The sequence below is a fragment of the Glycine max genome, chromosome 15 (genome assembly GCF_000004515.6).
Source record: "Glycine max cultivar Williams 82 chromosome 15, Glycine_max_v4.0, whole genome shotgun sequence".
Classification (NCBI taxonomy): domain Eukaryota; kingdom Viridiplantae; phylum Streptophyta; class Magnoliopsida; order Fabales; family Fabaceae; genus Glycine; species Glycine max.
In genome coordinates this window covers 28330263-28345570 of record NC_038251.2, presented here as the reverse complement: position 1 = coordinate 28345570, position 15308 = coordinate 28330263, and the positions used below count along the sequence as shown (strand labels likewise).

Sequence of the window (15308 nt, the reverse complement as noted above, 5' to 3'; positions counted from 1 at the left end):
TAATATTATAAAAAAATGTAGTATGAAACCAAATAGCATAATTTTTAGTTAGAGAGTTGTAATATTTATATAGGTTAAATTAGTTTTTTTGTGTGTAATTTATTTTTTATGTTTGATTTAGTCTTTTATTTTTTTCTGGTTCAATTTGATCCTATAATTTTTAAAATTGGTTTAATTTAGTTTTCTAATTCTTTTGAGTTCAATTTGATTATCTAATTTTAAAATCAAATCAATTTGTCTTACTGACTAGATTAATTTGAGTAGTCATATCTTCTAAATTTGATGTCTAAATGAGCGTTTTGTACTGGTTCAAAACCATTACTAAGAGTCATATCTTCTAAATTTGATGTCTAAATTGTGCTGGTTCAAAACCATTACTAAGTAGGTTTAAGCATCCACAAAGTACCATTTCTTAATAATATTGGCCTCGTCTATACAATAAGATCAAATTAAATTGATTAAAAAGATTAAAGAATTAAATCAAACCTAAAAAATAAATTAGAAGACCAACTACTAATTTAACCTATTTATATATACACTATATTTTTTTCATAACGCCTTTTACAGTACTATTTTTTTTATCTCTCTTCTCACATTAACAAATATCATACACTTTTTTCTTCTCTTCCTGTCTCTTTTTATTGAACCAATTTTTTTTGATACAATTTGTCTACCATTTATATATGTATACAAATCATTACACGAGTTTGGCATGCTACTACCGCTTACCATATTGATGAATATTGCCTATATCAGTCTATTACCTACGCCTATTTTTTTTAAAAAAAAACGATTATGTGGAGCATTTTCGAATATTAATTGCTACCTATAAATGGTGAAAAACAATGCTAGTGAGAATCCTTGATGAGAGAAAATATATTGTACACATCATTTTATGTATAAATTTTTGAAAAAAGATAAATCAATGCAACCCCAATACTATTAGACACTGAATGAGAGAAAAAAAAATTAATATAAGTACAAGAGGATTTATGATGTAATAATAAAAAGAAACAAATAAAAATAAATAAGAGATATTAGAAAAAAAATTAAAATAAAGAAATATTCAAGTATCATTATTCTAAATTTTTAAAGAAGGAAGAGAAAGACAAGTATTGATAAGATAATTGACGAGGTGGAAAGAGAAAATAAAATAAAATACGTACTACTATTACTGCTACTGCATTAGAGACGTCTTCGCTAGTAATAGTATAGTATATAGTAACATGCACACAAATGAGAAAGCGCATGTATGGCTTCAATGGTCAAATTACTGTGGAGGGTATTCTCATTCTGATCTTTCTCTGGGTGGTGTAGTTGGAGTACTCCAACCGATTGTTCCTGATGGCGTAGCAGCCCAAGACATAGATGATGGTGACGAGCACGAGCACGCATGCATTGAATATGGTGAGATGTCTCCACTGGCTTCTGATGTTGGCCAGCACTCCTCCTTTGCACGAATCGCAGTTGAAACACAGTTTGTCTTGTCTGTTGCTCCATGTCCTGCAATCAGTGTCGTTCGCTAATGGACCCGCTTTTGGCGCTTCCCAGAACGTAGCGTTCTTCTTTGTGAATCCACATCGCAACGGTGGCTTACAGCACCCGATCTGTGTGGAGAAATTTATGTAATGAAAAAAATATATATAGAATGAATATAACAAAAGATAGAAGGAAAAAATAAGTAATGTAATAAAAAAAATGGGGGTAAAATAGATAGAAAGAAAAATAAGTAATGTTAATTGTCTTATAATTGACCCGTACTGACTTTGATCCCGATTCAAAAATATTCAATAAAAAAAAATATATAACAAGAGAAAAGAAAGGAATATGAAAAAATATCAAAATTTATTATCTATTTTTATAATGATAATGCATAAAAATCATATTCTTTTTTCTATTCCATTCACGCGAATTATTATTTATTGAAATAGAAAAATTAATCGTTATTTCATTTAGCCTCAATCTTATCTAAGCCACAGAGGAAGGTAATTAGGAAATCTAAGATACACAGGAATTTTCTGAACTAGTAAAAATTTACAACCGAGTTTCAACATTTTATAAAAGCATTTGTCTAATTGACCCCAAATAAAAATGGGGTTAAATAATCATTTAATGCATATCATTTATTTACTTTCATACCATTTATGTATAAAATTAATTTTTTTAATTTTTAATTAAAAATCAATAATTAAAATTATACTAAAATATATAAATATATGTAAACAAAGTATAAAATTTTAAAATATTCATAATTAGTATTTTAATCAATTATAAAACTCTAAATTCTTTATTCACTTTAGGTAAATAACTACCATAAAAAACTTTAGGTGAATAATTTTAATTTATTGTAACTTTTGAAAAATGAATTTTAATTTTTTAAATTTATTGAAATATATAAAACTTAACTTTAGGCAAATAGTTCTCATTTTACATTTGACTTTACAATCCAATTGTTCTTATTATCTATATTTAAAATGTAAAATGAGAGCTATTTACCTAAAATTAATTTTTATGTATTTCAATCAATTAAAAAATTAATAATATTTTTTCTAAAGTTAAAATAAATAAAAACCATTTACCTAAAGTGAATAAAGAATATAAATTTTTATGATCAATTAAAAAATTATTATTAAGATTTTAATATGTATAATTTGTTTACATATATTTATGCATTTTAGTATAATGTTAATTGTTAACTTTTATTTAAAAATTATAAAATTTTAAGAAATTAAAATTAAAGATAATATATTAAATGTGATAGTCATAATGATATAATTCAAAATATAAGAAAATTATTTATATTCTGGTTATTTAAGATGGGGTTGATTAACCCATTTTTATTTGAGGTCAGTTGAAACAATATATTTTTTTTCTTTCTATATATATATATATATATATATATATATATATATATATATATATATATATATATATATATATATATATATATATATAATCAACACTCAACAATCTAATTACCATATAACATATATTATAGTGACACCATAGAAATTATTTAACTGTTAAAATTTGTGAATCTTTATGGAAAAAATTTAAATTTTAGTAAAAAAAATAAAAGAACTGTGATATTAGTTACAAAAACTAAAAACACGAATTGTACAAAAAGCGAAATAAACTGTTAGTGGTTTTCTAAAGTAAATCCTGATTAAAAAAACTAACAAAGACAGAATTTGATTCGAATAACAAGTCGTGTGATTTAGACGCAAGACACATTCGTAACAAATACTATTTTTCAAAAAGAAAAAAATACTAATTGTTGCGAATCAGTTTTCGTAAAGGTGATTTATGCCTTATTATCTTTTATATTTTTCTAATTACTTTAATCAACATTAATTACGCAAGAAATAATGTGTATATTCTTTCGTGCTGAATAGCAACTTGAAAAAAAAAAAAAACACTGAGATTACAGAGTGACATGCATGCTATCTGCTTTTAACAAACAAAAGCTACCATTATTTCTTACTTTTTTTCAAAACAAAATGTGCAAGTTTGAGTTTTTCCGTGACATGTACAAAACGGGAACCGTTACAAACCTGCGTGGTAGTTAACCGTTTGAAAGCGAGAGAGTCATTATTGTTAGCGTCCACGGCGAGGCCGTGACACACGCGCTTCTGCACCAAGCAACTCTGGGCCACGTCCCAGTTTCGCTGGTCGGTGACGTAGTGCTGCAGCCAGGGCGAGAAATCCCCTACTCCATACCCCACCGACGGCCCCGCCCGATCCGGCGCGTTGTTTCTGGTGACGAAGAGCGCTACAATGGTGAACGGCGAGAAGGCGAGGATGACGAAGAACGTGGCGAGGAGGTAGAGGTAGAGGGCGGCGTTGACGCGGCACAGCACGCCGACGAGGCCGAGGGTGGAGATGACGAATATGAAGAGGCCGCCGAAGAGGAGCGGGTACTGGAGCACCTTCTGGCAGTCGCCGTGGACGCGGATGTAGGCGGAGTCGCCCATGGCGGCGATACTCAGGAGTAAGGGGAGTGTGTGGAGGATTCCGACCAGGGTGTTGTTTATGCGGAACATTGTGTGTTTTGATGGGGTGGTGTTTGAGAAAAGATGTCTTAAATGAGTGGAGAAAGAAACAAGTGTAACTGTTTTATGCGAACGAGGGAAGATGGGGTTTGAGGGTGGTAACGGAAATGTAGTTACTGAGGGTCTTGGCTGGGAATATACATGGGGTGACACGCATGTAAAAATTAGTGCTTGAACTTTTGAAGAGTCGTGTTAGCAAAGTTTTGAAATTGTGGTTCCAGTTACATTTGTAGATCAGTTTAATGATTGGGGAAGGATAATAGAAATCATTTAAATAGGAGAAACGTTCCCAATATTTTCTTTAACTCACTTAAATATATCTTTTATTAGTGTGGGTTTTATTTTTAATTTAATCAGTTTTACTACTTTATAGATGTTAATAAATTATATCAATATATAAAAGAAATACAACTTTGTATCATCACTATTTTTTGTCTCCACATTTTTAAATCATTTTATTCTTATTCTTAATAATATTAAAATAATAAAAAAATTAAATCTTCCACTAATCATTCTCCACTTACATTGGATAATTTTATCTTTAAACCATTGCTTAAATTATTACTTTTTCTTTTAACTTACCTTAACCTCCCACTACTTTATAGTATTAGTTTTTTTTATTCTATCATTTTTTAATAACTGTATTTATTTTTTAAATTATTATTATTTAAAAAATTTAGAAAGGCATTGCACTAGAAAATGTGTTGTTATATATGATTTATTGATTGATTAACTTGCATGCCATGCCTTTTGCTTGGCGTAGCATGCTACTCAACACGAAACAAGCCAGTCGGTAAGATCAGAAGTCGAACATATGACTAGTTCGATTAAATCATTGTATCATATCTATTTTCAAATTGATGCTAACGTCATTGAACTAGATGTCATCATATCGGAGGAGGGGAAAATAAAGTTGTTGTGAAGGAGGAAAAGTGTTTTGTGCAATCTGAAGGAAAAGTGTATTTTTTAAGGTGTTTATCTAAACTGATCAAAAAAACAATTTTTTTCTTATTTTAAGAAGAAACTGGTCAGTAACTCGTGCATACGCACGTGTCACTCAGATTAACCAAACCTTAAAGGTTGATGATGTAAATTTATAAAATAAACCATCGAAAAGGATATATAATAAGTTGGAGAGTTAATAAGATAAAAAAATAAATACACTTGTTAAAGTTAAATCAACAACAACAAATAATAATAATAATAATAATAATAACAACAAAATAAATAAATTAATTAATTAAATACAAAAAGAGAAATAGGAAAACTTTCCAATTTTCGTTGCACTCAACGTGATTTGTCTCTCTTATAAATCTCAGCATTAAAGTTGGGATAGGAAACATCAATTATAGAATTGACATACAAATACATAATTTTTTATATAATTACTCATCATTGTATATGTCTGATTTAAAAAACAAAACATAAAAAAGGATATATAATAAATTGGAAAGTTAATAAGATAAAAAATAAATACACTTGTTAAAGTTAAATCAACAACACATGATGATGATGATGATGATGATGATGATGATGATGATGATGATGATGATGATGATGACAAAATAAATAAATAAATTAATTAATTAAATACAAAAAGAGAAAGTAGAGAAAAATTCCAATTTTCATTGCACTATTCACGTGATTTGTTTTCCGTGTGGATCTCAGCATTAAAGTTGGTATAGGAAACATCAATTATGGGATTGGCATACAAATAGATAATTTTTTATATAATTACTCGCTATTGTATATGTCTGATTTAAAAAATAAAACATCAAAAAGGATATATAATAAGTTGAAAAGTTAATAAGATTAAAAATAAACACATTTGCTAAAGTTAAATCAACAACACATAATAATAATAATAATAATAATAATAATAATAATAATAATAATAATAATAATAATAGCAAAATAAATAAATTAATTAATTAAATACAAAAAGAGAAAGTAAGGAAAATTTCTAATTTTCATTGTACTACCGATGTGATTTGTCTCCCGTATGAATCTCAGCATTAAAGTTGGTAGAGTATTTTCAATTACAATAAATAAGAAATTCAGAGTATAATTTGTTTTCACCCATAAATATAAAGAGAAATAACTAAAATACACCGAAAATCAGAAAGAAAAGGTTCTGAGAGCCATAATAAATATTTTTTTAAAAAAACATAATAATTAAAGAAAAGCATCATGATTACATAACTTTATTGTACAAAATCAAAACAATCTGAACTCAACGGAGAAGTTAAATAAGAAAGTTTCTAAAAAGTTTGAGGTGTATAAATAAATTTTAACTTATGAAAAGAGTTTGATTTGCTTACCCTTTTAATTAATTTCATTTTATTTTCTTGTAAGTATTTGTTAATAAACTCATCTAAATTTGGCCTTAGTAATTTAAGGAGAAATGATCTTCTTTTTTAAGTTATCTTCTCACATAGTCGCAGTCCTTACAGAAAAATCGAAAACCACATTGGACACTTCACCCGCTCCTTGATATTTGGTTATGTTTATTTCACCACCAATTACAAAGAAATTTATTTTAGTCTGTGCCAAATAACAAATAATAATTTGTACTTTTTCATGATATCGTCTTGATTTTGTGAAATAAAATTGATTCTAGTGTTTTTTTTCCTAATCAACTTTGGGTGTTGTCTAAACACACTATAAGTAAGCTATATTATTGTTTTAAGGTAGTTTTTGTACACAATAAAAATAACTAAATATTTTAAGTGTCCTTAAAATATTTACTAAGATTTTAAGAATACAAAAAAAAATATTTATGTTGTTAATATATTAAATAATACACTTTTTAGAGTATTTTTATTCTGTAAAAAATGTTATTATAACTAAGGTGTAAAGGGACTCATATTTTATTAGTAGCATAACTATAATAGGAAGATGCAATATTCCTTAGAGAAAGAATGAAAAATTGACCACCGACCCAATGGCAATCGGAGAACGTGGTGTGTGTGTGTGGTTCATCGTTCATGTCACGTGTCTCCTTTCCTTTGCGGCTATTCGATGAAAGGAAAGTTTCATGCCACGATTAAAGGAATTTTGTATTCGAAGAAAGCTAAGTTTCATGCCACGATTAAGGATTTTTATATTTCGTCAATACATTCAAAGTATCAAGTATTTCAAAAAGTATTAGTATTGAATAGTTTTATATTTACAAAATATTAAACATTTCCCAATTAAAAAAATCTATTTTTACTTTTGCCATATTCTTGTTACAAACAGATAAGATATATATTTTTAGCCAAATAATTGTATATTCATATAATATTTTATTTATACAATATTTTTATCTTTCTTTCATGTCATTTATTGTATTTCATTTTTCATTTTAATAATTTAATTAATTGTGTATAAATTATCTGGGATCAAATTTAGATCTTTTTTCTTTCATATCATTTGTTATATTTCATTTTTTTCTTTTAATAATTTAATTAACCGTGCATAAATGAGTTGGGATCAAATTTATATTTTTTTTAACAGATTTAATGTGTGTTGTGATATATGTATATTATATTTTTATACAGTTACTTGCATACAATATTAGTATCAAATTAATAAAATTAAAATCGGGACAAAAGATTCTAATTATGAAATCCACAAATCAGACTCCCAAACCTCATCAAGCTGATCCTTATATAAGATGTTTCAGTTGTTCGTTTAGCAACTTTGCTTCTCTCTCAACATTACTAACTCTGCATTCTATTTGTTCAAGCTACAACAGGAACAATAATTAAGCAAATCAAACAATAACTCAGCTGAAAATAGCTTCTTAGTATGAACAACAAATATAACCACTTCCATTGGCAAGGGAGGAATCAAATGCCACAGTGCCATGTAAAATTAAAATTAAAATTAAAAAAATAAAGACAGAAAAATATTTAAACTACTTTAAGCTAACTTGTTTAGGGGCACAAACAATATAAAAGCTACAGATTTTGTTTCTGCTGGGATTATATATTTGTGTAGAGGTGATTTTGATGTGATTAATTTCATTGGTATCTTTGTTGTGTTTCTGCTGCAATCAGAAATTATCAACCTCCTTCAGCTCCATGCCATAGCCACTGCGATCTTCTCCCCCCTTTACTTTCTATGGGCACAATAATAATAAAATAAAATCAATAATATAAATAACAATTAAAAACTTTATACACAAAGACACACAACAAAACCAAATTGAGTTGATTAAGCAATTTCAAAGGGTAAGAATACTTTTCCATGTTAATAATCTGCTAGAATGTAGTTAAAATTGAGTTGATTCCCTTCCAAACCTAACTCACCTGAAATTTATGATAAGTCTGTACTCCTCGTTAGATGAAAGACTGTTATTTCGCTATTGTTGTTGTAACCAAAAGCTGATGAAATGCTGGCAAACAGAAAGGAAGAGAGAGTATATAGAAGTCAATATTAAAAAACAATATGTAACACCTTGTCATTCATTCATCAAAGGGATAAGAAAAAATACTTAGGAAAATAAATATATTACCTTTAGGTTTTCTCTTAAACCTCCATACCAGAAATATATGGATTCCAAGGCAGATCAGCCCCACCACAACAACTAATATTATCCAAATTTTGGTCTTTTTCTCCCCATCACCTGTATTTGAAAACAAAGAAATCATATGTTGTAATTATAACCTGACAATCAGGGAAACTTGTGAGAACTTGTCTGAAATCTGAAGTGATGTTTCCCTTCCCATCATATTCATGCATAGACAACAAATTAACATATATTCTCCTCCCATATGCAATATGGGAAGATTTTCTTATTTAAACAACAAATCAACAACACCACCAAAAAAACAAAAAAAAAACATTAGATACCAAGCTGCAGTGAAAGAAAAAGAAAAAGAAAGAAGAAAATACCTTTGGGAGGATTGTGGGTTATGACAGTGATGTTGTTTTGATGAAAAAAGCCATTCACAAATTCTTTGGCCATAGCGGAAAATACTCACAGAGAAAAGAAAGGTTAAAAAAAATTAGATACGAAGCTATCATGAAAGAAAAAAAAAGAAGGAAATACCTAAGGTGAATGTGTTGCGGTAAAAACTCGTCCTCAGCAACTTGCGGGCATGGAGCCGAAATTGCCTGCATGAAGGAAGAAACAAAAAGAATAAAAGGAAAAGAGAAGAAGATTCAGAAGAAAAAGAAAATACCTTTGGGGGGATTGTGGTTTATGACAGCGATGCCGTTTTGATGAACAAAGTCATTCACAAATTCTTCGGCCATAGCGGAAAATACTCACAGAGAAAAGGAAGGTTAAAAAAAATTAGATATGAAGCTGTCGTGAAAGAAAAAAAAAGAAAAAAAGAAGAAAATACCTGAGGTGAATGTGTTGCGGTACATGGAGCCGGAATCGCCTGCATGAAGGAAGAAACAAAAAGAATAAAAGAAAAAGAGAAGAAGATTCAGAAGACAAAGAAAATACCTTTGGGGGGATTGTGGGTTATGACAGCGATGCCGTTTTGATGAACAAAGCCATTCACAAATTCTTCGACCATAGCGGAAAATACTTGCAGAGAAAAGGAAGGTTAAAAAAAATTAGATACAAAGCTGTCGTGAAAGAAAAAAAAGAAGGAAATACCTAAGGTGAATGTGTTGCGGTAAAAACTCGTCCTCAGCAACTTGCGGGCATGGAGCCAGAATCGCCTGCATGAAGGAAGAAACAAAAAGAATAAAAGGAAAAGAGAAGAAGATTCATAAGAGAAAGATGGAGAAAGAGAAAATTGAGGGAGAAAACACAGAGGCAGAAAACACAATAATGGAGAAAACTCACGAGAGAGAAGAAAGAGTAATGGAGAAGACACGCACAATTTCGAGTATTAAGTAAAATTAAATGAGTCGTAAAATCCACCAATCAGGAAGCGACATGTGGCGAAGGCAACAAAAGAGTATTAAGCGGAATTAAATGAGCCGTTAAATCTGCCAATTAGGAAGCAACATGTGGTGAAGGCAACAAAAAAATGATGGAGTGAAGAAGGAGAAAGGGGAACGTATAGAATCCTACTAAATTTCCAAAATTCCAATTCTGTTAAATGGAGCGGGACACGTGTCGCAGCCTCAGCCATGAGCATTTTAGTATATTCATCATACTCCAACTTTAGTAAAATGACAAAAAAAACCAAAAAAATGGACAGCTGTCAAGCTCTCAGCCATGGGTATTTTAGTATATTCAACACACTTCAACTTTAGTATATAGATATTGATGGGTGAATTTGCTTAAACTTAATTTTTTCTAAATAAACACTTTTTATATAACCCTTTTTTGCTTATTTTATTAAAATAAGCATTTATTTTAACAAATAAGTTTAAATAAATTGGTCTAATATTTGCTTCTTAAAAAAACGCTTATATAAAAATATTTATTTTAAAGTTTAAGCAAATTCACCAATAACAAACAAATTTAGGGTTAGGAGATGGGTTTAGGAATTTAGTTAAATGTAATTTGAAAAAAATGAAAATATATCTTTTTTGGTGATTAAATGAAAAAATAGGTTTTAATTGACCTTAATTAGAATAAGAAAAGAAAATAATATGATATTTATTAATGGGAGAGAGCAATATTGGAAATATATTTTTGGTGAGTAAATGATAGAAGAAGAAAAACATCATTTAAATCTGCAGAATATTCCTCAATGGTCGCTTTCATCGTAGGAAGAGGAGCATATGCAATTGTCTGTATTATTATTTGTTTCCTCTCCAATCAGAGCGCGCCACGGTGCATAACTTTCAACTCTGAGACAATAGTCAATTCAAGACTCTTTGATGATCCTGTAATGGATCCTTCACTTAAAGAAATCTTGGCACTCCAAAGTACAAACAAACTATATTAAATAGAATATGGTGAAAAACTACTTATTAATTTAATCTTTAGATAAATGAATAAAACTTAATTATGTCCCAATGTTACATTTTTTCAAAGCATCCATAACCCTAAAATTAATAGTAATATAAAGTGGAGACCTAAACCTCTCATGTAGCATCCTCATCATAATCTTACAAAGAATCATCTGCAAGGGTGACATTTAGCCCAAATACAAACAAGACAAACAGACGCTGAGTGAGATACATTATTTAAAATATTAAGGAAGTCATAAAGATTTAATATACATTTATAAACAATTATGTTTCACAACACAAACATATCTCATCCAAATCAAACATTCCATACACAAATTCACACACGAAATGCAATGCAGATTAGAACCATAGACTCATATACGTGTGGTATCATTTTGGAAAACACTATGAATGTAGCCCAGGAGTACATGTAGTCAATGAATTGTCATACAAAAATGGGCAACATGTCACTATCATTCTCATTGAGATTACACTATCGATGGCACATTAGGGTGTTTCGGCCTTGCTAGGATACTCCAACACATGTGATCAACATGAGTTTGAAAGAGATTTCAAATCGTTGCACCCCCAAGGTCAAAGTCATACACGTCAACTCATTCATGACCTCTCTGGTTAGGTTCATAAGCATCCTTCACTTCCAAACACATATGCACATGGTTTATTTTCGAATTCCCTTGGAGATTCCTATCCCATAGGAATAGGTTCTTCTAACATTTTTCGCAACGCATACGCATACCATGACATACTACTTTCACATATACTTGTAGGCATCATGCATTCAGTCACAATATCAATCATGGGCACATTCCCTCATTTACAAAATAATATCATCACATCACTTCATTCATCAAATCATATGTATAACACCATGCATCGTACTACCACTCATTATTATACTAAGATTACACACTCATTTTCCCTCCTACGTTACTATAACCTTCATAGAGTATAATAATTATTTCTAGAGTTTTAATAATCCTATTAAGTTGGTTCTTATCTTGTTATAAAGATAAGAAAGTTATCTAAAACTTCTATGTTGACCTCAAAATCCCTTTCAATCGTTTATAAACCTAAAATTAGGAAAAATACAAACTAACCACATAACTATGACAACTTAACCTTTACTCACTAAACTTGCAATATCTAGAGCTATATAAATCTTTTTTGAGTGAAATCAAATCCCTTAACTAGATAACATCAATGGCTACAATTCTTATGAAGAACACAAAGTCTAATTCTATCAATTAAAAACACGTTTTGGTGTTCTAAGTTAACATTTTCTATTTGAAAATTAGGCATGTGCATCCAACATCAATTATCAAATTCAATTTCAAGAACATCAAAGAATACAACAATGAAATTCACCCAAATCATAACAAAAAAAAGTGATTTAGGGTATTCACAACCCATCCAAGAAAATAAACTTGCTATAATAAAAAAAACTAAGATCATACAATCTACCTATGGCTTATTGCCACTCATACAACAAATGAAAAAGAGAGAACCCACTCCCTCTAACCTCAAATGAAGCAATTCCTCAACAAGGAAAAAGAAGACGATCTCATGAACACTCCCAAGAACACATTGACCCAATGGTTTCATTCACCATGATATCCATGACAACTCTTACTATGGTAAAAACTTGGTTGTGATTTAAAACACAATCTCAAGTCGTCTAATTTTTCCTTGTTTGAAAACTCAAGGAAATATAAAAATATTAGTTGAGGGGCTCCGCGCCTAACACGCGCTAAGCCCACTTAATTCTTTGATGCATATAATACTTGTTGGTCTCCTCTATATATAGGGAAAGAAAGGGGCTAATGAGGTTATTTTGTCCAATGTGGGACTTAGAGCGTTTTTCATGATCAAGTGACCTACTTTGGAGCTGATTTTTTGTAAGACAAAAGTTGATTTTGGTTTCTAAGGTGTGTGAGTGAATTGCAGCTTTTTCAGCAAGCTTTCCATCGATGCAAGAAACACCTCAAACAAACAAATATAACTCAAGATATGAGGTGGTCTATCTATGGTTGTCATCATAAAACTAACACTAGACTTGGACAACTTTTCAAGCATTTTAACTATAAGAAGTTAATATAATACTTTTCTACCACCAAAAATAATATAATATAATAAAAAGGATGTCAACAACAACGACAAAAATAATAATAATATACACAAAATACACATATGCATAGGAACATACACATTATCACAACACAAGTGCATGCTTAGGATACAACCAATAATATACAAATAATAATAACAAATATTTACAAAAAATATAACAGAAGGGTCCTAATAAAAGTTCTCCTTATGGTATATTCCTAGTACTTAAAACTTGGGGTGTTACATTCATTCCACAAACAAACCTCCTTTGTTCAAAGGCATCAAGTATGACTACTAAAGGAAGAGGATTATTGCATATTTTGAATCCATGCGCATTGACATGTGGGACATGGTGGAAAATGGAAATCATATTCTATTTGATGAAGATCTGAATGATATCCCTAGGAATAGGTGGACAAAAAAGAAAAAGCAAAGATTGATGCTCAACTCATGTTTTCCAATGGATGAAAAAAGAGGTGGGACACCCTTGCCATAACATACAAAGGGTCATCACAGGTAAAAAGTGATGCAATCCTACCCCCCAAGGGTATTGGATAGGAGACTCCAAGAAGATTGAGCTAGAGCTGCTAAAGAAGACCCTAGGGTTCTCATGAACCTCAGGGTAGATTTCTGATCCCATGGGCCAAGGTTGGGTCCACTCTTCTTTGTAAATATTAGAATAGGTTTTTTCTTCTTTTGGGTCTTGTATTTTGGCCATTCTAGTAGTATAGGGTTTTAGCCTTGTATTTCAGGGTATTTTGAGTAGTCTTTGTATTAGGGACTTTTTTTGTATTTTCATGTATTTTGGCATGGGGTGAGCTTAGCTATTATACGGGGTGTGTGTAGTTGAGTTCTAGTTTCTCATCTCAAGGAGGTGAGCTTAGATATTAGAGGAGTATGTGTAGCTAAGCTCTAGCTTCTCCAAGAATCTTCTCAAGGAAGCTTCTCAAGGAGGTGAGCTTAGTTCGTAGAGGGGTGTGTGTAGCTAAGCTCTAGCTTCTCAAGGAAGCTTCTCTAGGAAGTTTCTTAAGGAAGCTGCATAGGCTATAAATAGAAGCATGTGTAACACTTGTTGTAACTTTGATGAATGAAAGTCATGTGAGACACAACTCAAAGTTCAAATTTTCTCCCTCTTTTCTTCCTTCAATTTCGTGCTCCCCCTCTCTTTCTTTTCCTCCATTGAATCACCCTCTCCAAGCTTCTTATCCAAGGCACTTTCTTGGTGGCAAAGCTCCTTCTTTCATGGCTTATTCCCTAGTGGATGGCGCCTCCTCTCACCTCTTCTCCTTTATCTTTTGCTGCATCTCCATGGTGGAGAATCACCATTGAAGGACCTCATTGAAGCTCAAAGATACAGCGTCCATAGAAGTTCCACAAGCAAGCTCTCATCAAGTGGTAATCAGAGCATAAGAGCTTCAAGTAGGTGCTCCTTAAATCTCCATTAATTTTTAGCTTTACTTTCTCCTCCATTGTTGTTTCGTCATTTTTCTCCATGTATCTCCTCACATGTCTTGTGCTAAATGTTTTTAACATGATTCTTTAGAATTTCCACCGATTAAACTTGCTATAGAAGCTAGATTTGATTTTCTATGGTTCAACTTTCTTGTTCTTGTTCTTGAACCATGAATTGTGTTGAGTTTAGGTTCCTTTGAGTTTTGTCTTGCTTTTTTTTGTGGCTGAAACATAAACCATAAAATTCTTACAAAACATTAAAGTATAAGAAAACCTCAAAAAATCTAGAGTGACTTGTTCACCTATTGTAGTTTTGTCATAGAAGTCATGTCTAGTCATGAAACTTGTCACATAAGATTTCTTATGTTGTGCTGAATTTTTGTTTTTCTTGTTTCTTGTCTAACTCATTTGTTCATGAGTGTAGGAAATTCTTTGAGCCTATTATTTGATTTGAGTCAAATCTTGCATGTTAATTAGTCCTTAACATGTTCATGCAAAATTCTTAGAGAGTCTTTGTTTGTGAACCTTTTCTTGAACTTTTAGGTTTCCTTATGATTGTGTCTATTTTGAATTTGAGTTTTGGTGATTGAATTGCTGGCTGAAATTTTGATCCTAAGTGAATATTGAACTCCTAAAACTGTGGTAAACAAGTCTAGTGAGTTCAACATACATAGGAAGGTTGAAAGTAAGCCCAAGGCAATCAATATACCTTGCTTAAAAAACATTTTGAAGTCTGAAATCGCTGGTGCTGACATCTTGAACATATGAACTTGTAAAAATTACTGAGAATTGGTCACTACGAATTTTTAACTGAAATTTTTA

General features: G+C 30.6%; 1 protein-coding gene and 1 long non-coding RNA gene across 3 annotated transcripts; both read right to left on the bottom strand.

Moving 5' to 3' along the window:
* Positions 1–899: 899 nt before the first annotated feature.
* LOC100794164 (tetraspanin-11) lies at positions 900–4229 on the bottom strand. The gene is made up of 2 exons (XM_003547585.5): positions 3555–4229; positions 900–1607 (listed from the first exon to the last, which is right to left on the bottom strand). The coding sequence occupies exons 1-2, from the start codon at positions 4041–4043 to the stop codon at positions 1266–1268; spliced, it is 831 nt and encodes a 276-aa protein (XP_003547633.1). The 5' UTR covers positions 4044–4229; the 3' UTR covers positions 900–1265.
* A 3532-nt stretch (positions 4230–7761) lies between these two features.
* LOC102668364 (uncharacterized) lies at positions 7762–10192 on the bottom strand. Of its 2 annotated transcripts, XR_005888855.1 has the most exons (4): positions 8934–10192; positions 8554–8664; positions 8348–8433; positions 7762–8157 (listed from the first exon to the last, which is right to left on the bottom strand). It is a non-coding gene; the product is annotated as an uncharacterized lncRNA (long non-coding RNA). The 2 variants fall into 2 exon arrangements; XR_005888854.1 differs by having other exon boundaries at positions 8554–10192.
* Positions 10193–15308: the final 5116 nt, after the last annotated feature.

What these genes read in the sequence shown, in the direction of transcription:
- LOC100794164 (XM_003547585.5), bottom strand. Translation starts at nt 4,043, where the DNA reads ATGTTCCGCATAAACAACACCCTGGTCGGAATCCTCCACACACTCCCC. An exon ending in AACGGTTAACTACCACGCAG is followed by an intron (nt 1,608 to 3,554) that starts GTTTGTAACGGT and finishes TTCTCCACACAG; the next exon opens with ATCGGGTGCTGTAAGCCACC.